At 39.6% G+C, this 18,020-nt stretch overlaps 1 protein-coding gene across 2 annotated transcripts in view; it reads left to right on the top strand.

Moving 5' to 3' along the window:
- Positions 1–18,020, top strand: part of COMMD1 (copper metabolism domain containing 1) — an 81,147-nt gene that overhangs the window by 9,133 nt on the left and 53,994 nt on the right. For both annotated transcript variants that reach the window (XM_067294668.1, XM_067294669.1), the window contains exon 2: positions 12,965–13,246. In XM_067294668.1, coding sequence (XP_067150769.1) covers positions 12,965–13,246 — 282 coding nt within the window. The remainder of the gene's footprint in view (positions 1–12,964; positions 13,247–18,020) is intronic.

Below are 18,020 nucleotides of genomic sequence, written 5' to 3'. Positions count from 1 at the left end.
GTGCCACTTAAGTGAAAATGCTTTAACTTATGTTTAATGGTTTATGTGACCTTTTGTATCATATCATTTATTTATATTCTTATCTGTAGAAGAGCGGCAAATAAAAAGAAGTAGGCAAACTTACCTGGTGGATATATATAGTAAGTGTGGGTGAATGCTGAATATGAGCACTTTTCTCTGCATGTGAAGATTTAGTCCGCCCTGTCTCTGTTGCAGGGTTGGCTTGTCTAGAACAGAGGGACCAGTGCCAGCTCTTGGTGACCATGCTGTACATTCTAGTTTTAAAATGCTCTACTGAAAATCTGGTGACTGTCTGTTAATGGACTTCCAGAGCAGTGTGCTACTGAGAAGACTGGATTCCTGCTAGTAGCAGTGCTTTGGATCCTGTTGCTTTCACCTTTGCCATCCAAATGTGTGGTTTGATTTGTCACATTTGTAGAATTTCTGCCAGTAAGTAGTATTCTTATCATTGACAACACCAGCAAGTTTTGGATGAACCCTTTATTTCTCAAAAAAGCATAGGCATGTTTAGCATGGGGGGGTGTGTGCGTATGCATGTGCATGCACAGAAAGGTAAGTAGTTTGATTATGCTGCAGTTCATTAGTCAATATTTCTATTGACCTTAACAGCAATCTTGTCTGAATGAAGATAAGGGAATTCTGTCCTGCTTTTGGAGTTCATTACTACAAATTAAATGCTTCTGCTATTCTCAATTAATATTCATCAAACACACACTGTATGGAGTATATTTGAAAAGGGAAGAAGACTCTCTTAGGCTTCATGTGTAGTTTCCTGCCTTTAGTTCAAAAGTGCTCGTGCTCCCTTTTCTTATTCCCCAAAGTCCGGGGGACGTGTTGAAGAGGGTAATGAAGTTCATTGCCATTGTCTCAGTACAGGTAACTTCCTGGACCAGTATTGTCTTTCTGCTTTAAATATGGCCTATGAAAAGGGGAGAACTTGAGTTTGTCCCTTTTTTTTCCTTCTATTTGATGCATAAAGAAGGACTAAAAGGAAAAGGAGAGGCTGTACTTAAATGTAAATGTAGCCTGCACCGTTTTTCCTGAAAGACTGAAAAACTAAAAAACTATAGACATCAAGGAAATGAAACTGAAAAATAAATGTAAATCACTCCATCTTCAAAGAGTGATTTTTGGTTGTTCTTGTAATTTACACTAATTTCGTCTTGGACAAAATGGTCAAAACTAACTTAAAAGCACTACTTGTATTGTTATTTTCATGCCTTAGGCTTTTTTTTTTTTTTTTTTAATCAGGAATCTAAGGTTTAGCCACAGGCAGAGAGAGCACGAACTTCTTCCATTTTGGCAGACTAGGAATGAAAAGGCAGTTTCTCTCAAGGGTTTCAAATACAACGTCCTGCTCATGAAGTCCACAAACCACAGATACCTGAAGTTGGGAGTGTTTACCGGGAAAAGGATCTCTGAGCAGTGTATGCTTATTCTTTTCTTACACTCTTTCCAAAATACCTGTTCCTAACAAGTGTCAGACGCAGGATACTGGACTTTTGGACTGACACAGTACAGCTGTTCTCGTGTTCCATGTTTAATCTGGTCTTAACCTCTCTTTCCTCCTTAAGTACCATGGGTTTCTCGTAATAAACACTCCCCCCCCCCCTTCCCCAGGACTAGACTAAAATTATATTCTTTGTTACTTGATATTTTTTTTAATTATGTCTGTTGCCATGTGAAGGCAGATTAGTATTTCCTTTGCTCTAGGACAGTCTTAAAGTTGGCACTGGAGTAAAAATTCTTATTTCAGTCTTGCTGGTCCTATGTGAAGCTGCCACACATTTTAGCAGACTTTCTGTGTTTTTGAATACATATTTTTTCATTGAGAGTAAAGATTAGTCATATTAGGAGAAGAGACTTTTCAATGGCCGCTTTACTTTGCAGTGAGCATAACCTTTTCAGCTAACATGTATATCCTCCTTTCACACAAGGTTCAGAACAAGGAGAACAACAGAGAGAGCTGTTAATGCATTGGATAATCGACACCATACCACAGATGCAAAATTGTGGCATTCAGTTGAGTCACTGAACGTCACAGCTAGCATATTAAAAGGAAATTCAGGTGGCACTTTCAGGACAACTTTTTTACGTGCTGAATGTGTTAACTTTTCTGTTCATGGTAAGGCTTAGCAGCTGTATTCTTGCTGTGATGCACAGCTGTATTCTTGATCTGATGTACAACAGTTTGTTTCTACTATACTAGTTTGGAGCAACTGGATACAGTGTATCCAACTTATTAAAAAAAGCTGAAAATACCAAGAACTTAATCAATGGTGAAAATGTGGCTTACTGAAATTATTCTGTTTTATAATTGGTACTCTGGATTTTAGCCACCCATTGATTTAAAATGGGACTATTTGAACAAAGCAAGGGGGATTTGCCCTTCCCTTTGGTTATAGTGCACAAACACCTGCTTAAAGTCCCAGATCTAATTTGGAGTGCTCCGTCTCCTAAGAAGTTGAGTAGTGCTGTAGTTGTATAGCAAGTTTGCTACTCCCTCCTTCTTAACTCGCCATGGAGTTTTGTAGCTGTTTGTCTGCTGTCTTCACGGGCTGCATGCTTCAGTGCTACAGGTGACAATGACTTTGGATTTTGGAATATGTTTTTTAGCCATCTCATTCTTTGGCGTCTTCTGTATTTACTTATTAACAATGCTGCTTTATGTGTGACTTCGTGTAAAAAAAAAAGTAGGTTACAACTGAATCTCATTGAAAAAAGCTATAAAATACACAGTGCAGAGCAAATGTGAAATAATACTCAGCCTGGCCAAACACTCTTTTAGACTTAAAATAAGCCTATATATATGTATATATATTTGTAAGTCTCTCATTTTGTATGTTAAGATATTTCTGAAAGCTTGTTTTTCCTATATTTCACTTCTAACAATAAAAAGTTTCAGTATAAATATAGTTTGACTTAAATTTTGTATTTTTCCAAATAAGGTTAGAATTTTTCTTCTTGTCGAGATGTTTTTGGATCTCTACCAAAAGATTCTTACCTCAGTTTTGGTGGGTTTTTTTTTTTTCTTTCCTTCTTTGCAGTCTCTATAAACTGTGATGTCAGGATTATAAAACATGTTCTTAAGATAAATGCAGACATTAAAGTTGAATCTTTGTAACAGGCAAGTAAGCAACAGACATTTTTACTTTGAGTCTGATGTTTACATATGACTTTGCTGTCTCTTTTCAGACTGTCACGTCTGATGTGTGAATTTTTTATAGTTGGTTTGTTTTTTTTTTTTTTGCCATTTCTGGTTCAAGTGTAGTTTATGTTCTGTTCTAACAAGCTGTTTATATAAATACCCTTTAGTTTTACACAGGTCTGAGATAGTGCAACTGTTTTACAAATTTGAATTAGTTGTAATTTCTTTTGTATTTTTCATTAAACTCATTTCTTAACTTTTTTTGAAGTGAACAAATATGTACAACTCCCTCTTCCTGCAAGGCAGAAAAGGCACACTCAGGCAGCGTGCCTTTATTTTGGTAGTGTAGATTGTCAAATGTTCATGTGGTGGACGCAATACATATTTATGAAATGTGTGCCCATATGCACACGTGCAAAAATAAGAAAAGCGAGGAGTCATAAATTAGTGTCCTTTCATGTTTTCTGGGTGAAATTTCTTCTAACAATTCAGTGACACGTTTAGCTTTTATACATTATCTAGAATGAAGATGACAAGCTGTGGTCCTGATGCTGGTTGGAGTTTTGCTTAAATTTGTAACTTTTGGCTTCTGGAACATGCAAACCCCATCGGTCTTGGGCATTGAGGGTAAGAATCTGTTGTTTGACTCCCTGCCCTTTATATTACCTACCTTTGCATCTCTACCCCATCGCAGTATGGACCTACGGGCTGCTCTCCAGTGTTGTGGGAGATGCATGGGTAGTCTGAGCTGTGATTTATTGATGGATCCTCAGGAGACCAGAGCCTGTTATGCTGCACTTCAAATCTTTGGGGGCCTATACTGGAAGAAGCTGTAAAGCGTGCGCACCTGATGCAGATTTGCAGAATGGCTCTTCTCCCATCAGGTGCTGGACGTGGCTGCATGGGTACTGGGCACATAAAAGGAGACCCTGCATAAAGTCTCTTGTATGAGCAAGAGAGAGACAGAGATCTGGCTCTGGGTTGTCGTGAACAAGGTTAGAAGAACGCTGGTTGCTCTCTTCTTGGTGGGGAGAGTGCTTCTGTTCACAGGATTTCTTTTATGATGTTAGTTGTATCAGTAAACCTATAAAAAGTCTAGTAATGACATGCAAGTGCCAGAGAAAATTTTCTAGCTCATGTGGGCAAATGGGAATAGCACCAGTTTGACTAGAAGCCAAAGAAAAGCCATGGGCAAAGTTAATTGAATGCTTTTTGGTGGCATGGACTGCACCATCTTGGAGCATTTGGGTGTTGAAATTTCTAGCAGTTAAGACCTACAGCAGTGACATCTGAAGCCGGATTTTGCCCAGCACCAAACGGTTTTGGCCGGTGGTGTGTGTGCCTGCAAGCTCTGCAAGCCACTGCTGTGCACGTGCAGCTCCAGAGAGCAGCGCAAGCGGCCTGCGGAGGCACGGAGCCTCGCTCCCACCGACTCGCTGGAAAAAGTGGTTGTTCGGCCAGCTCTGCCAACTGATGACTTGGTCAAGGACCTCACTGGATATAAATAGAAAATTCACTCTGAGTAATTAAAGTAGTCTATAAATATTTAATTCCATGGGAGAATGCTTTCACTTCAGTATTTTGGTGGTTTCATTAAGGTTTTAGCCTTTTTTCCCAAAACATTTATTAGATTTAGTTCTAAGAGCGTATTTGAGATAGCAAACAGGAATTAAATCTTTCTGGGAAAGTGAGCTGATGCTTGTACCAGAAATGGTTTCTTCTGAGCTCCCCAGCTTGGGTGTTGCTCCCAATCAGGTGTTGTTTTACAGTGCCCCGGGCTGCGTGGGGACCTTTGCAGAACAGTTGTGATTCCTGCAGGGGAGAGTTTGACCTAATGCTCCTTTGCCTTCATAAAGGCTGAGCTGTTACCGACTGCTAGGGCTGCTGCTGGGTAGGGGAGCGCATTTTGTATTTCACTGGATTGACAGGAGGAAAAGCAGAAAGGAGGACCTGCTGCGTGCTAGGCTGTCGCTCGAAGCCTCCCTCTCACCTGGCAAACCTGTCAGCATGTAACGGGAGTTGTCAAAATACCTGCTGAGTGAGTGCTAAAGCACTCTTGCCTGCTTCTCTTTCCCTTGAAACTGTGAGTCTGTAAACTGGTCTCCTTTACTTGCTCATCTCTTTGCTGCTCTGAAATGCGTCAGCGGGGTTGCGGGTTAGGCAGTGGGCCTTGGGCTGCGGTGTTTTACAGCTGACTCTGGTAGGGGCCGAGTTGCGTGTACAGGGACTTTTTTGCGTCCCAGTAACTCTAGCTGTTTCCCAGAATGGTGCAGATAAAATACAAGGGTTGTGTAAGAAAGGAAAGCAGAACTCGGAGCCAGAATTTTGTTCGAATCACAATATATGGCAAGACAGCATACAGCTGAGGGGTGTGACTCAGTGCATTTCGTGTTGTTCACTGCTAGAGCATTTATGCTTGGTATGAATCAAGCTGATAGCCAAATGTAAACCAAGGTGGAAATTAGCTGAATTAATAATTACATTTTAAGATGCAAAAGATCAAGATACACTGAGTAAGAGTGGAAATGAATTCATGCTAATTCTGTTTTCTGTGTTTGGTTCATAATAAAGTAAGCTTGTACTTGGCCTGATTTTACTTACAAGAACACCGTCTGCAAAGTACTGCAACAAGTTCTGCTAATGTTTGCACCATAACTGCTTTCAGGGTAGGGCTACAACTTTTTTTCCACATGCCCTTAAAGTACGAGCTGATCCAACTTCTATTTTTAACTCTAAGTGAATTGAGATTAAACATTAAGCAGTAGTCCAAGGCAACAAGTAACTTTCCCAGAATGATTGCAGAAACCTGATAAATACAGTTCTCGTTTATTTTATTGCAAGAGAAAGAAGGAGGAGATAAAAGAGAAATCATGTGATCTCTTCAGGCAAGGAGAGGTCATGTTGCAAATACCAGGGCTGTCGCTGTCTCTGTCTCTTCTGCTTTTCATCCCTCCCCTTGAATATTTTTGCATTTACTGTCTGGTATTTATTCTACCCTATCTGGATTTCTCTCTTTTATTCTTTTTCTCTCTTTCTTTAGCACTACTGCATGAGATGGCTTCCATCTGTTGAAAGTTCTTATTTATGAATCTAATTCCTTTAGGAGGACTGAAGAAGAAACCATTTTAGACTGAATAACATAACCTGCAAAGACTTACTCACTCTTAAAATAACTTTGGTTTTGCTGAAGCATAGTTCAGGGAGCACATGTCTGTGTGTTCCTTAGAAAAAGGTCGACCCTTTCAAACTTGTATACAGCATGGCTGTATGCAAGTTGTATGCATGGCTGTATACAAGCAGATTTTGGCCTCTTCAGGAATCTGCTTGGAAGAATCCCATGGAATATGGCCCTGGAGAGCAGAGGGATCCAAGGGAGTTGGTTGATATTCAAGGATCACTCTCAATTATCTTTGAAAGGTCAAGGCAGAGATGTTCAAAAGCCACCTGAACACCATCCTGGGCAACATACTCTGTGTGACCCTGCTTGAGCCGGGGGATTGGACCAGATGATCTCCAGAGGTCCTTCCCAACACCAACTATTCTGTGATAGCTACATTTTTAAGAATTATCGGGAGTGTGATGTTCCGTCGCTTCTACCCCATGTGGTAAAAAACAAAATAATTTCTAAACGACGGCAAAGAATGACTCAAGTTGGGATAGCACAGCTATCTGGTAGCACAACTTGTTAAAAAGACACTTTTTTGATATAATTCAATTGAGTACAGGCCAGGATGGGCAATTTATTTATATATTTTTTTATCCTCCTATGTGACCCTTGCAGTTGCAAGTATATCTGCTATTAATAGAACATTTCCTTATTTTTTTCAATTCCCTGCACTATCTCTCTCTAGCCTGTCCACAGCTTATCTGTGTTGTCTCAGAGAAGCACTTTCCATTGCCTTTTTTCTTATATATCTCTTCCTCTGTCTATTTTTAAATCATGTAAGTACTTTGGAAGCTACTATGTGGTAAGGGGGTGGTACTTCCTTTTTATGTTTATTGCTTAAAATCCCAGCTTTTATCATCTATTCATAAACCGAGTATGCAGGCATCATTTAGAGATCTAGCTATGACTAATGTTGTTAGTGGGTGGGCTCGTTCTGTTTTTTTTATTCTTGTTCTCAAGGTGGTATAAAGCACAGAGAGAGTCTGTAAGTGGGTCCAGACAGAGTAATCTGCATGATTCTCAGTTTTTCTTCAGCTAAAGATGGTTGGGTTTTTTGTTTTTTTTTTTTTTTTTGGGGGGGGGGTGTAACCTTTTTGAGCTCAGCACAGTAGGTTTGCAGGAAGTATGCTGTGACCACAGGAGAATGTCTCAGGTTGTGGTTCATCTGGTGGCTGTCTATTTTAATCAACCTTTCGTCCTCCTTTGTCATCAAATGAGTCTTCATACCACAGCAAAATGACACCTCCTGCAAATAATTTAGGAAGTGGTGTTTCATGGGATTGTGAGTTCAAAATTGTCACTTCTGGCAGACACCCAGACTAATGGTAGAGGCAGGCTGGAGAAAAAATGTCACTTCAGAAGCCTTTCAAAACTAATACCAAGATCTCTTTTGCGTTCAATTGTAAGCTAGGCCAAAAGGGCTGTATGTATCACCCCTTCCTCCTCCCCCTCCCCCTGCACAATTGTTATGGAACTTCATGTTCAAACAAAAAAGCAATTTTAGTAGAGAATATTGCTTTTTTTGTCAGCTTGTATGCAAAAAATAAGATAGGGCTTTCTGGGGGGTTCTACTTGGTGGGAACCTGGGAGGGAAAATGGAAGAGTGGAAATGATCTGTTGAGAAGAGTTTTATCTTCCACATGCACATTTGACAAGTCTGTGTGAAATCAAGCTTAATAAAATTAGAAATGCAGGAAGGATATAATTTTGCCTGAAATTTCATAATGCGCACATCTGCAGCAGGAGTTAAGTAATTCTTTTGCCGCATTGTCTTGCGAGTACTCCTGGCCAAGAAGAAAGCCTAATAAAAGTCAGAATAGCCTGAACATAAAAAAAATTTCTAAATCCACTGAATGTTCATTGACCTTGGTAGTGTTGTCTCTGCAGTGGACCAAATGGCTCTACAGGTTTGAATAACACGTAGATGTTGCAGAAAATCATACACACCAGAAAAAGATTTAAAATTACAGGTTTTTAAACAAAATATATATTATTCTCATATTGATTGACAGCTAGCTCTTTTCTATAAGCAAACAGTTTCATCTCCACTTCTAACCATGTCTGACAGCTCGGTAAGAAGCAGAATAAAATAATATTGGGAGACAGTATGAAACTTGGATAACAGAAATTCCTGAGATCTCCCATGGATTAGATGAAGACTAAAAGATTAGTTAAAATCTTTCTGCTTTGATTAAATGTATTGTTAAGGTCACTTGTGATTTCTGAATTATTTGAATCTGGGGGGGAAAGAGGCCCTTTAGTTTTGTATTTTTTTTCAAAGACTGGATCACTGTTTTCAAATGCAGACAGGCAGGCTGTCACATCTAATTTTGTCTTAATTCCAATTCTCAGGAGAGCTCTTAGACTCTAATAAATAGTGTTTGTGAGGCACAACCTGCCAGACAGTCAAAAACCTCCACTGTCTCCAGCAACGTGGGAAAGTCTACTGGCCGAATATCCAGGGAACATCTATGGGAACAGCTCAGTTCTTATGGAACTGGATATATCGGCAGCCCCTGGGAGACAGTCTGGTTACTACGTACTTAAAAAGGAGAGTCACAAACCACAGGGCTGCAGAGACGTTCTCGTGTTCCTCCTGACTCCGACTACCAGTTGCACTAGGACGTGCACAAGCTAACTCGGGTGAGCAGCTTAATGTCACTAGGGCCCATGAGACTGTCGTGCCCAAAGGTGACAAGAGCTACTTGCATTCCTCCCCTGCTTTCTCCAGCGTTGCCTTCCTTTGAAAATAAGGAGAAAGAAGCTGCGCCCAGCAAAGACACCCCCAAATCCACTAATGCCCCAAATCCGGTAGAGGTTTACCGTCCTGTACAGTACGAGTCTACACAGAGCTGCTCCACGTTCTTCCTGGCTGCAGCAGGTCCCCGTTCTCTGTGCACGCACGCAGTGTCTGATAAAAGGGTTTCAAGGTTATATTTCTGAGCACAGCTGAATTACGCCGTTTGTGATACAGGAATAGCTTCTCACCCCGCCTCCAAAAGACCCGAAGAGGCAAGTTCATTACTACAGTACATGGCACTGAGCTGTTTGTGTTCTGCAAGCTTTTGATTTCTTTGTGCTACAGACTGGCAGCGCTCCGTGGTTTTGAGGGTCAGCTGGAGAAAATGCCCATGCGTCCTGGCATGGCAAGCTCTTGGAGCGCTTCCAGATTGCTTGACAAGTCATGTTTTATTTCTGGAAATGAAGTGCGCTTTTCTTCCTGGTGGATTTTATCAATTGTTGTTTCTCATCGGTATTGCATGCTTGTCAGGCTCTATTTCTCAGAAAAGATAATGAATTTAAGTCTGCTTTCCTGTTCTGTGTACCAAGGCACATGTTTAATTAAGCAAATACAAAACTCTCCAGATTGTCAAATATTGTTCCCTTAAAGAAAGAGTATTTGAAGTCATATTTTTATTGGCTGAATTATATTTTAAGAGATAATGGATCTCTCTTGAAGAAGAATGCAAGGAAAAATCAGTATGAGCAAAACTGTTTCATGTTGTTTAAAAGACTTGTCCAGCCTCTGGAGGGAAAGCTGTAGCCGGCTGCTGAGGGTAGGATTTGCACGCTCCTTGTCTGACGGGCTTTCCTTAAGCTGTGCTTCCTAGAAAAAAATGCGTGTTTTAACAAATCTCAAAATATGCAACGTGAGGAAATCTTTTGTGTGATTTCTTACAGATTTTAGTTTTGAAAATAGGATTTACAGTGCTGTGTTCCTTAGTCACTTGAATGAATAGTAATGTAAGTGAAGTAGTGAGTGAGACACATCCCTCTTGAACCAGTGCTGAAAATGTTTCTACTGCAGGAGTTGATGGATAAAATAGGTTTCAACCTCTCTAAGTCCTGAGACATTTCCAGTGATGACGCTAAAATGTGTGCGTGTTGTTTATGCCAACAGTGAAACCATTTTCATCACTGCTGGAGGAGGAAACCCACTGGGGCGCTGGACAACGGCTAATCCTTGTCCCGGTCGTGGTCAACGATCAACCTAAATCCCCAAAGTTTGAAGGCAGGAAAAGGAGCCCTGTAATCAGACACGTTTTGTCTATACTTAGTTAAAAACATGGGAGAGCCACTTACGTTTTAAATTTAAATTAATCCTTAGAAACATCAATAAGGTGTATTCACTGTAATATGATATTCTGACTATGCAGTTGAGGAGCATTGTTAAAAATAATGGAAAGCATTGTTTGCAGTGCTGTGCAGAATACGACTAGCATAATTTTTAGCCAAGTTACATTAAAAGATTTATTCAGGCTTCATAAAATAGTCCACAGTTTAACTGCTGTCATTTATGTGAGTAATAGAGTGGAACTATGGTTGTTTAAAGAATGAATTGTACAAGAATTTGTACAATGAAAGAAATGAAGGATCAGCAAAGACCTTAATTTTCCTCTCGTTCTTTGTAACTTACCCCTGGCTTCCTATCTCACAATAAAATGTTTCCAAGTTAGGATGAAAAAGAATATTAAAATGAGTTGCTGTTGTTTTGCTACTTGAATACCTTTAGAGCTGATGTTTTTTGTTGAGGAATTTTGATGAAAATATGTCTTCAGTAATATCTTCATGCAGTTATGTTGAAATATAACTCATTGATTGTTTGTACTCTCTTCAGATTAAAATTTATATTCATTTTTTTTAAAAAGGAGCTTTTAAGAAACAGTCTGATTTCCAAACTGAGAGAGATTCTAGTGTGAATGAAGCTTATTGCTATATTATTTAAAGGATAGACTCTGATAAAAATTCCACAAAATACACTATAATTGTCATCTTCCCCTGTTTCTTAAGTGTATACATTTACAGTATTAAATGATCCATATTTTGTGTACACATGCAAGCATATATCTGTATGAGGGAGAAAGAGAGATGAATGACACATGGTTTCCTTCCTCTGTTTTGGGTGGCAAAACATTTTTGTGTGGCATTTTGATAGCAAACTAATTAGGGTGCTTGTAGTACATGAACATATAGAGGTTTTACGTTTAACTTGCAAATGCGAGGGGTACGCTAGACAGCTCAAATTTTAAAATAAATTGCCGGATATTAAGCTGGGATCCTGATACAGCAGAGAAGTTGCTTCTAATATGGATTGCCATTTCTTTTCTCAAGCCTGTGACAGAGGGCAACTAATCCATTTGGAGAAGGTAGCGCTTCCCTCTTAAGAAAAAACCACTACCAAAGTTTCAGGAGAAAGATCTCATACCCTGGGTGATAAAAGGCAGAATACTGTTAAAGATAACAAGTTGTGTGATGTTTTGGGGGAGCGCTGGGTTTGTTTTTCTCTTGAAAAAACTCAGCGTAAGAAGGATGTGGTGTCTCTACTGCAGGTTAAGCACATGCTGTTGGCTTTGCTCACTTCAAAGCAGCAACCTCCTGCTGCTGTTCTTTGGCCCTTGCGTGATGTGCGAGCTCATTTTCTAGGGCTAGTTCTCTTTTTTTTTTTTTTTTTAATCAATCATTTTCATTCCGGCCGCTCTTGATGTGACTAGGATCCATGTACTTTGCCATCTGTCTGGTCTAGAGGAGAGTGATGAAGCCTGCCTGTAGCTAACTCCACTGACAGGTGCAGGTTATCACAGAAGAAATAGGGAAAAGTAACAGATCTCCTGTCTTTGGCAAGCTTGTGAAATGCTAACGCTCAGCGCGCCTGTAAGTTCAGATAAGTAACGCCCAGCATTACCGATGGGGCATGTGAAGCACACGGTGCGCGCCTGGCCAAAACCCACACAGTGCCATCATCTCTGCTGATAGTAGGCTTTGAGAGCAAAACTGTTATTTCTGTGAACACCGTTTAGCTTTTATAAGAACACTAGTTTCAATTTTGAGCAGCAGTTTTAAAAGGCACAGCTGTATTTTTATCTTGGAAAGTGGTGAAAATACTGAACTAGGGGAATTTCACACCGAAGAGCCTTGCATCTTCTGGGGTTTGCACCAGTAGGGTACAGAGTACAGAAGCAGAAATATAATGTCAAGGAAAATTAAATTGATACAAATTCCAAGAATCCCAGTGTTATCTTCATTTCACTTTGTTGTTAAGGATCGATTGCATCTGGTTTTGGTGAAAATGAAATAAAGTTGTCTACCTGAAATCGCAAGGGGGAAATTTAACCACAGATTCCTCTCTTCACCTTCTGCCTCCCTCCCTGCCACAGGCATATTTAAGGAACCATTGCCAGTTAGGCAATGAAAATTTAAGGCTTATTATCAACTTTGGAAAGACATGTGGAAGAGTGGATTTCTGTAAAAATAGGTTTTGAAAGGATCATTTCTATTGCAACACAGGGAGGAGGAGTAAAGAGTAAGAGTAATGAGTTAAGAGTACTGCCTAGGGGCTACTGGGAGAAGCTCCCTGGTGCTCCTGTACGGGTGCTCCATACCTGGAGACGCTCCCGGCTTCCTCTTCACCATTCCCAAAATACTCCCCTCCAGCTGTCCTGGGGCAGCAATCTGGGCAAAGGGATAGGTACATGCAAACTGTTTAATGAAAGTTGTTTGCAGTATCCTTTTAAAACCTGATATTTGTAAAACCCTCAAGATACAATCTTTTGGTTGAGTGTTCAGCTTCGACTGTTAAAGAATACTTTTGAGCAATCTTTTCCCTTTTTCTCCTCCTATTTTTCCTCCAGTCAATTGCTTCAGCAGACATGGATTTGAATCAGTTGGAGGCTTTTCTCACTGCCCAAACCAAAAAACAAGGTGGCATCACATCGGATCAAGCTGCAGTCATTGCAAAGTTCTGGAAGAACCACCGAATAAAGATCCGAGAGAGCCTGATAAATCAAAGCCGGTGGGATAATGTCTTGAAAAACATGAACTGGAGAGTGGATATGAAATCACAGTCAAGACACATCGATCAGATAAATACCCCTGTTGCGATAGTTGAAATGGAACTGGGGAAAAACGGGCAGGTAAGCTTTACTTTGTAAAATATGTAAATCTCATTTAGCTGGGTATGCACTGAAACATTTTACCTGTTGCTGAGTTCACTGCATCCAAATCAAGTCAGTGTATTTGTCACCGCCAGGCCTTTAATGTACTTAAATTTGTGTCCGTCGTTGGTCACAAAGACAAGTTCTGTGGTGAATGCAATTTTTGCTTATATTATGTCTTCATATATGGATTGACAGCTCTCCTTACATTAAGCATGACGAATCTGAGGGCACAGAAGTCAAACATACAGTCAGCCACTCTAGCTGTTATGTTAAAACTGTATTCATATCTCGTGTACTGCAAAGTCAGCTGGTCTTTTTCTTTTCCTAACCAAATACCAGAATTAAATAATACCTGCAGAATAGAAGCAGAAGAAGCATAAAGTTCAAAGACTATGAATGATCAACCATCCTTTTACATTTTCAGGATAAATCAGAGGAAGGGCTTGTCTTTATTTTTTATAAGAACTGTTTTCATTTTACTTTACATTTCATCTTTATTAGTGGTTGCATTATACAATCTGATCTTACCTGCGTGAAAGAGATGTATAGCTCTATCAGCGCTGAATACTGCATTTCTTTTTAACTTTTATAATTCATATGAATATATAACTAAAGGCATGGCATCCTACTTCCAATTTTTCTTTCTTTTCTGACAGGAAAGAGTTTTTAATTTGTTTTTGTTTTTTTGCTCTGTAATGTGTTAGCAAATCTTAAAACCTCTTTTTTTAACAGTAGCTATTGCAAATCAAACTATGAGCTAAGTTTGGGGGTTTGATGCTAATAGTTTACATTTAATATCTTTCCTTTGATTTTACAATATTTTAATCGATTATAGCAAAGGAGTACCTGTATTAGGCATATAGAGTGTACCTATGCAGACTCAATGGTTTAACTGGAAGTGTGTGGTTATACCGAGGCCAGCATGAAAGTACCAGTCAGTTGGGATCCTGCTGCGACGGTACATTTTGGCATAGTTACTCTGTTAGTCTAGTTTTCCTCTTGGTCTTTGAAAGCTTCCCCTTCCTAAACGCTGACTCTCCACCTTCTACCAGTGTATCTCTGCAGTGACCAAGACAGTAATGGTGTATGGTTTTAGGCTTTTTTCCTAGCCTTAAAAAGTGGAGTTTTCTGCCAAGTATCTTGAGACTGGAAATAATTATATTCCATTAGTAACAAATGGGGAAAAAAATTAAGGTTATAGTGAGTACATTAGAATGAGTACATAAGTGAGCAAATGGAAAAAATACCCACGTTCATTAAAAAAAAAAAAAAATCCTGAAATCACAAAGCCAGTGTTGTTTTTCAGAAGGCAGTCAGGTAGTCAGTGACTCTTGTTTTGAAATTGTTTTTTCCCCAGTAATGGATTATTGCAGTAACATCAATCAGCAAGTACATTTATAATTCTTCCTCCCCATACAGAGAGAGAAAGCAAATGTGAACATGAAGAACAGAGATTTCTGAGTCATTTTAATTTCTCTTAACAACCCCACAATAAAACCAGAGTTAATTATTTTAGCAATGCAATTTCATGTCTCAAATATACCAAAGAAAATGGTTGTGTAAATATATTTGTTTGAACTTCCATTAGACATAACTTTTACTTCCCTTGCTGGGGACAGTGCAGTGAGCTGTAGTCTGGCGTTCAGTACAGGTAAGGGAATTAGAAACTGGTAATCAGAGAGGTAATCGTAGCATAACAGGATTGTCACCACTTCAGTCAAAATTTGTGTTTGTTTTAAGGAGCTGTTGTTTCATATGGTCTTTAGCTTAGAGTTAAAATAGAAGAGCTTTCAGTGGAGGCTGCACACGTGTGATGGGCTGAGGCAGGAGAGCCCGGGCACCGAAATGGCAGTGAGTGGGCTGCCAAGAGGGTTCATCTGGCCCTTGGGACGTTCCCCGTGTGCACCTGGGGGCTTCCTGGAAAGACAGGAGCAGAGACCACCAACTGGAGGTTGAATGAATTGTTCTTGCTTGCTAGATTCAGCCCACAAACCTGAAACTCTTCATCTTGTTTTATAGTCTGTATGTATTTTTACTTGATCGCTATCACAGTTATATCTCTTCTAAATGTCAAGTTTTGTAGCACATCAAAAATACATATGCTGGTACCTTTCTGAAGCTTAACAGAGAGAACGTGTTTTCTGAAAGGTAAAAACTGTCAGTCATGGATTAGATTTGACAAACAGTGAAGGTCTCTTCCAGGATTTGTAGAAAAGGGCTCGCTGATGATTCGGGAGTAAATTATTCAGAACAGACTGTTTTCATTTGGGCACTTGATAACAGGGGAGTATACAAGTGCACCGATGTGTAATGAATTGACATTAATATTTCATTTGTTTGGACAGAAGCAAAGAAAAGCTCTGTAGAAAGTGTATCTTTTCCAGAATTTAAAGTCACTCTGATTCTTCACAGTGTCTCTCTCTGTACTGGATTTAGAAAGTGTCCATTTATTCTGTTTTGATAAATAACCTTCATTGCTTTCTATATTTGCTGTCTTTAAAATTCAATCAGTCAGTTGCCTTCAGACAAAAGAAATGTATATGTAAGACCTAATATGGCTAGAAATGGGGAGGTTTATGTGACTTTCATGAGTTTCGGTGGACCAAGCTTACCTGAAGCATGCCAAATCTTATTAATGTTTTCTGATGGAATAGAGATGTTTCTGGTTTTGAGAAACTTCATTGCAACTTGTATGAATTAATTCTTATTATCCTTGGGATTACTGTTAAAAGAAGAAAAATGAATCCTTTCCTCTAAGCACCCTTAAAAACATTTTTCGTGAGAAATGTTCACAAATACTAGTGCTCCAAACTTTGGGAAGTTTGGTTCTGGCTCTGTAACTTGCAGTTTGACCTCTTCTTCTTCAGTGAAGATTTTACAATGATATTTAAAGTTCCCTGTATAAAGGCTCCATCACCAGCGTACATCCTGGCTGAAGGCAGGTGAACACACTGGCCATGAAGTACTCTGCTTTGCTTTTCTTCAACCATCTGACTAAAAAATATCCTCCAATCATTGCACTTGAGCCTGCGTTTTCCTTCATCTGTTACCGATTTTCAGTACTCATCCCTGCCAACCCATTCTTCCCTCTTGAACAGCCCGTCTTGTTTTTGCACGATGGTCTTACTCTTCTGTATCTCTGCGCCTTGCTGAGTTTCTCTTAAAATGTCTATAGCTCCCAGCCTCTTCTCTACATCCTTTTAGTTTTGTTTGCCCTCTCTGGACATTTCTGTAAAGCTCTTTGGCTTGAAATTTCAACTGGGTGCAAATGTGTTGGGCGGGAAGCGAAGCGAGCTGGGGAGCTGCCCTTCTTGCGCCCTTCCTGCCCCGCCAAGGTAATGTTGCTCCACATGGAGCAGTGGTGTCTTAGATTATCTGTACGTTTCTGTTGCCGCCTTTCCAGTTTCCAACCGATCCACAGATTTATAGCTGGCTGTGTTGTTAATAGAAAACAAATGTATTAGTTAAGCGCTGTGGCTTGGTATGAAGATATACTTAAACTTGTTTTATGGTGCTTGTCATGTTCTTTTCCTTATGAGATGTTCCCTTCCCTCAGGGCTTCTTTTTCCCCCTAGTATTCAAATCTGGTTTGTTACCAGTTTTCCTTTTTTGGGGGGTGAACGTGTAAGTGGAAATCAAGGGCAAGATGATTTAAGTAGAAATATTTTACTTAGGAACTGATACTCATCATGTATAGCTGTCACTTAGTCCCTCCGGCTAACCAGAATAGGCACTGAAGCAGACTACTTGTATAATAAATGTTGGCGCTGCTCTGTTGATGCTTCTCTGACAGCCTTACTCTATACAGAGAATATGCGTGTTGCTGATGCTGTCTGTTTTTTCTCTTAGTGAACAGAGATATAAAAGTTAAGGTTGTGGCGAGAACTGGTTGCATGGTGGAGCACCAAAGTGCTGTCCCCAGCACAGAGTACAAACCGCAGTGCCGTATTTTCAGAGAGAATAGTCTTGATGAGTGTGAGGACTCTGGAAAAATATATTTTTTAAGTGGTCACAACTTTTGCTTTCTCTCATTTCTGAGCATTCAAGGGCTATCTGATAGAAAGGTTTTACTTTCTTGCAGTGGTATGTATTTTTGCAGTTTAATACCTGGGACTGATGAAATGTTATAGATTAGCTTGAATTATTTGCCCTTGGTTTATATGCTTGAAGTTATTTATGGAGTGGATGTTTTCACATGCATTTCTTTTCAGTGTTGGAATTACTGGTAATCCAGGTGAAAAACAGCACTTTTTTTGGATTTTTGTAGGAAGTAAAGCATGTCTTATGAGCAAAAAGTATGTTCTGCCCTAATTTAATATTAGGTCAGGGATTCCACTGCAGGATTCTTCCCAGAAAGACTTGAGGAAATCTCATCAGCATTATGGATTAGAGGGTTTTTTTCTCCCAGTAGTCCATCTCAAAAGCAAACTTGGGGATTTGCAGATACTTCCCCCCCCCCCCAGAAACGTTGTACATCTCTTTTGTTTCCTAATTTTAAAACAGTTGTATCTAAATGTTAGAGATGTCATAAATCTTAGTTAATGGTATAAAGCAGGTGAATACTACTACATAGAAAATACTAAAAGCCACACTCTAAGTTTTGAAATAACTTTTATAATAAATTGTTTCAAACTTACGGGCAAGAGCAGCTTCTCATTCCATACCATTTTTCTGAAGTCTGAAATCACCAGGGGTATACATCTTCATATGAAACAAACATTTTTTTTTTAAAGAACAGACAAGCAACTAA

This window comes from Apteryx mantelli, chromosome 3 (genome assembly GCF_036417845.1).
Source record: "Apteryx mantelli isolate bAptMan1 chromosome 3, bAptMan1.hap1, whole genome shotgun sequence".
Classification (NCBI taxonomy): Eukaryota; Metazoa; Chordata; class Aves; order Apterygiformes; family Apterygidae; genus Apteryx; species Apteryx mantelli.
Note: the sequence above shows the minus strand (reverse complement) of the source record. Positions and strands in the feature narration are given on the sequence as shown.